Source organism: Vollenhovia emeryi, unplaced genomic scaffold (assembly GCF_000949405.1).
Source record: "Vollenhovia emeryi isolate VEMERY1.0 unplaced genomic scaffold, V.emery_V1.0 DF942873.1, whole genome shotgun sequence".
In the NCBI taxonomy this organism is placed as follows: Eukaryota; Metazoa; Arthropoda; class Insecta; order Hymenoptera; family Formicidae; genus Vollenhovia; species Vollenhovia emeryi.
The window spans coordinates 1-3,398 of NW_011963493.1; the positions used below are offsets into that span (position 1 = coordinate 1).

General features: G+C 34.9%; 1 protein-coding gene across 1 annotated transcript; it reads right to left on the minus strand.

The window, feature by feature from the left end:
- Window positions 1–1,185: 1,185 nt before the first annotated feature.
- Window positions 1,186–2,991, minus strand: LOC105567439. Its single transcript, XM_012022316.1, has one exon. It carries the CDS (start codon window positions 2,277–2,279, stop codon window positions 1,506–1,508), a length of 774 nt encoding a protein of 257 aa, XP_011877706.1. The 5' UTR covers window positions 2,280–2,991; the 3' UTR covers window positions 1,186–1,505.
- Between the last annotated feature and the right edge of the window lie 407 nt (window positions 2,992–3,398).

Consider the following 3,398-nt stretch of genomic DNA (forward strand, 5'->3'; position numbering starts at 1 on the left):
GAAAATCTCGCCTGGGTTCTCTCCCTCCCACTCTCTTAAAAAAACACATAATTTATTACCCCATTAACCCCCTTTTTTGTTCAAGGAAAAAAACAATATTTATTACAACAAAAAATTTATTATTTAAACTTTTTGTAACAAAAAAACATGATTTATGTATGTTTAGAAAATTTTTTATAATAATAAAAAAAATAATTTATTATTTAAACAATTTTTTCACAATAGAAAAAAGGATTTATGATTATTTAAACAATTTTTCGCAATAGGAAAAATGATTTATGATTATTTAAACAATTTTTTCACAACAGAAAAAAAAATGATTTATTATTATTTAAACAATTTTTTCACAATAGAAAAAATGATTTATGATTATTTAAACAAATAAAAAATTTGTTTAAACAAATAATCCAGAACCGGCCCTGTATCACTACTAGTTCTATTGCCTATTCCCTGTTTACTTATGCTAGCAACAAAAGTCCCGATTGGGATAAAAAATATAATCAGGTTTTCAACAGTAAATTTAAGGGAAATGCTAATACAAGTCATGGGTTGAAATATGAAGGACCTGCTAGGGACAAGTATAGAAATTCTCTAATAGATCAAAAAGTTATTGAAATAGGATTAATGGTACGACCAGAAGTACCATGGCTAGGTTTCAGCCCAGATGGTATAGTGGTTTGTAGTAATAATGGTAACCCTGAGAGGACTATCGAGATAAAGTGCCCAATTGAAGGTAAACGACTTTCTGCATCAGAATTCATATCTATGGGTGCAAGAAAATGTTTTGATCATAATGGAAACCTTAAGTACAAGCATGACCATTATGGACAAATTCAATTAGGGCTTCTTTTGACAGGGCTGGATAAATGTGATTATATTAATTACTCATCAAGTACTGATGATTACATCTGTGAAACAGTTTATTTTGATGAACTCTTTTCTTTAAAAATGAGTAAAACTTTGTTAGATGTGTACTTTAAAGAAATTTTGCCCAGAAGTTATGCTAAAGAAAACAATAATAAGTAATTGTACTATATGTGCTTTATTTTGGAACTTTAATTCAATGGTAGTACAAGTTATGTGCATTATAAGTTATATGTACTCTAAGGGTTTTGATGACAAATTTATTTTAGTTGAAGTTTCTGTTTTTTTTTAATTTTACATATATTATATTATATTATATTAGCATTGTGGACTATAAATAAAAATAATCATTTTTACATAAACTTATCAATTTTCATTATTGGATTGCTTAAATTAACAATGCCTGAAACAATAATAAGAACATCATCTAAATAATGAACCAGGCCCCATGGCACCTGTGACTTTAGGAAGGCATATTCTCTGACGCGTTGAATAACCCGTTCAACATGGACCCTTGCTCTTGCAATTTCAGCTGTCTTCAAAGCGTCCGCCTTAGACAGTTGTTTCTTCTTACTTAGAAAAGGTGGCCTCACTAGTACTAAATTTCGCTGAAATAAAGATGACAAGATATTATTTCAGTCTTACTCCATTCTATAACAGTATAAAAAGAATTTAGTAATAATGCTTACCTCCATGCACTCGTTATCAATAAGAAACCCCTTATCTACCATAACAGCATCATTGTAGTCGAGCCTATTCAGAATTCCACAATTGTTAGTAATAAATTTATCAGATGCACGGCCTCCATAGGCGAGGGAGACTGTGGTAATTAGTCCAGAGGGAGCTACACAGAATTCAACTTTAGCTGTGTGACCTTTTTTGTAATGAGAGTAACTTAGTATTCTGCACTTAATACATTTTGACTTCTCAATTGGAATCTCAGCACAATCCAGAATAACTCGAGTTGACCTATAATTTTTGAATGCTATTGGTATGTTCTTCCGGATCTCTTCTTGAGTTGGCCAAGGAATAACACTCTCCAATACAGTTGATAGAAGAGGTATGATTTCATTAAAATAATTACTACAAGTGTGCCTGGAAATTCCAAATAACACTGCCAGTGCTGTGAAGCTCATGTTGACTTTCAACTTAACGAAAGTAAGAGTAATTCTCTCTTTCAGGGAAAGTTCTTTCTTGTTGGTAGTCGACACTGTTTCAATTTCAGATACACATTCTGTTATGGTATCTAAAAGTTCAAATGACGACAAACCAGTGTAGGTGTACAATTTTGACATGTCTGTTAGGACTTCAAGCAAAATAAAGTTTTTGTCTCTTGTCTTGAGGTTATGAAGTGCTTCAGGAGGTTCTTGTAGATCGGTTTGCACTCCCACATCTCTGTTCGTTGGTTCTAACATATTCTGCTCATCCTCTCTGGGCTCTTTGTCAACAATAGGATTATTTTCTTTGTCTATCTGTTTGTCAGTTATATTTTCAGTTTCATGTACAAGCAGGTTCCTGAAATTTTAAACTAATTTTTCAGCTTACTGATAGCTTTAAACAAGGTTGCCACAAAGAATGTGATATCTGAAGATGCTATGATGAATAATGGATATACTTGCCTCTTTTTAGCTCTTTCACTTCGTTGTTTTATTCTTTCAGCTTTTTGAGGTGTGTTCTGGGAATGAAACGACCGCAAAGGAATTTTTTGAGACGGGACAGTGTGAAGTTTTAGATGATGACACTCTTTATTTGCTGTAAGGAAGTAGATAGATGTTATCTGTCAAATCTTTGAAGGAGGACTATGGAATTACAAATAAAAACAAAGTATATTATGATACGAATCATTAATGGTAAATCTTTGTCATTATGACAATAACTGTTTATGGTAAGACTTACCACCAGGGAAGAAATCTTCACTTTTAAAATGAGCACCGCAAACGCGCATACTATTAGAAACAGATTTCCCGATTCTCAAAGCCATTACCCATTTCTTCCTCAATGCGACATGCCTTGGAAATTTGTGGAACGTAATATTTTGTCCCAAATAATTATTGCACTGCGGGACACAACAATGTGTAGTGACCACAGACTTATACAGGGTGTCTGATGCAAAAGTAGCAACTTTGAAAATAGTGGTAGATTGGGTTAAACTAAGGAGAAATATCATGTACTGCGGTACAAAGTAACATTAGTTATTGAGTAGTAAATTTACACGTTTGAGCGAATGAGGATGCAGGAGACGGTAGGCCGGACTCGGAAGGCATTTAAGAAAATCGATCGATGAGCGGGAGGTGGAGCGACGCGCGAGATACTATGTTTATGTTTCGGGTCGCCCGTTGCTCGCGCTCGCTGCCGCGCTCGCCGCCCCCGCCGCGCTCCCCGCCGCGCCTAGGTTTTTTCCCACCACGGTGTATCTCGCGCGTCGCTCCACCTCCCGCTCATCGATCGATTTTCTTAAATGCCTCCCGAGTCCGCCCTACCGTCTCCTGCATTCTCATTCGCTCAAACGTGTAAATTAATTCCTCGATAACTAT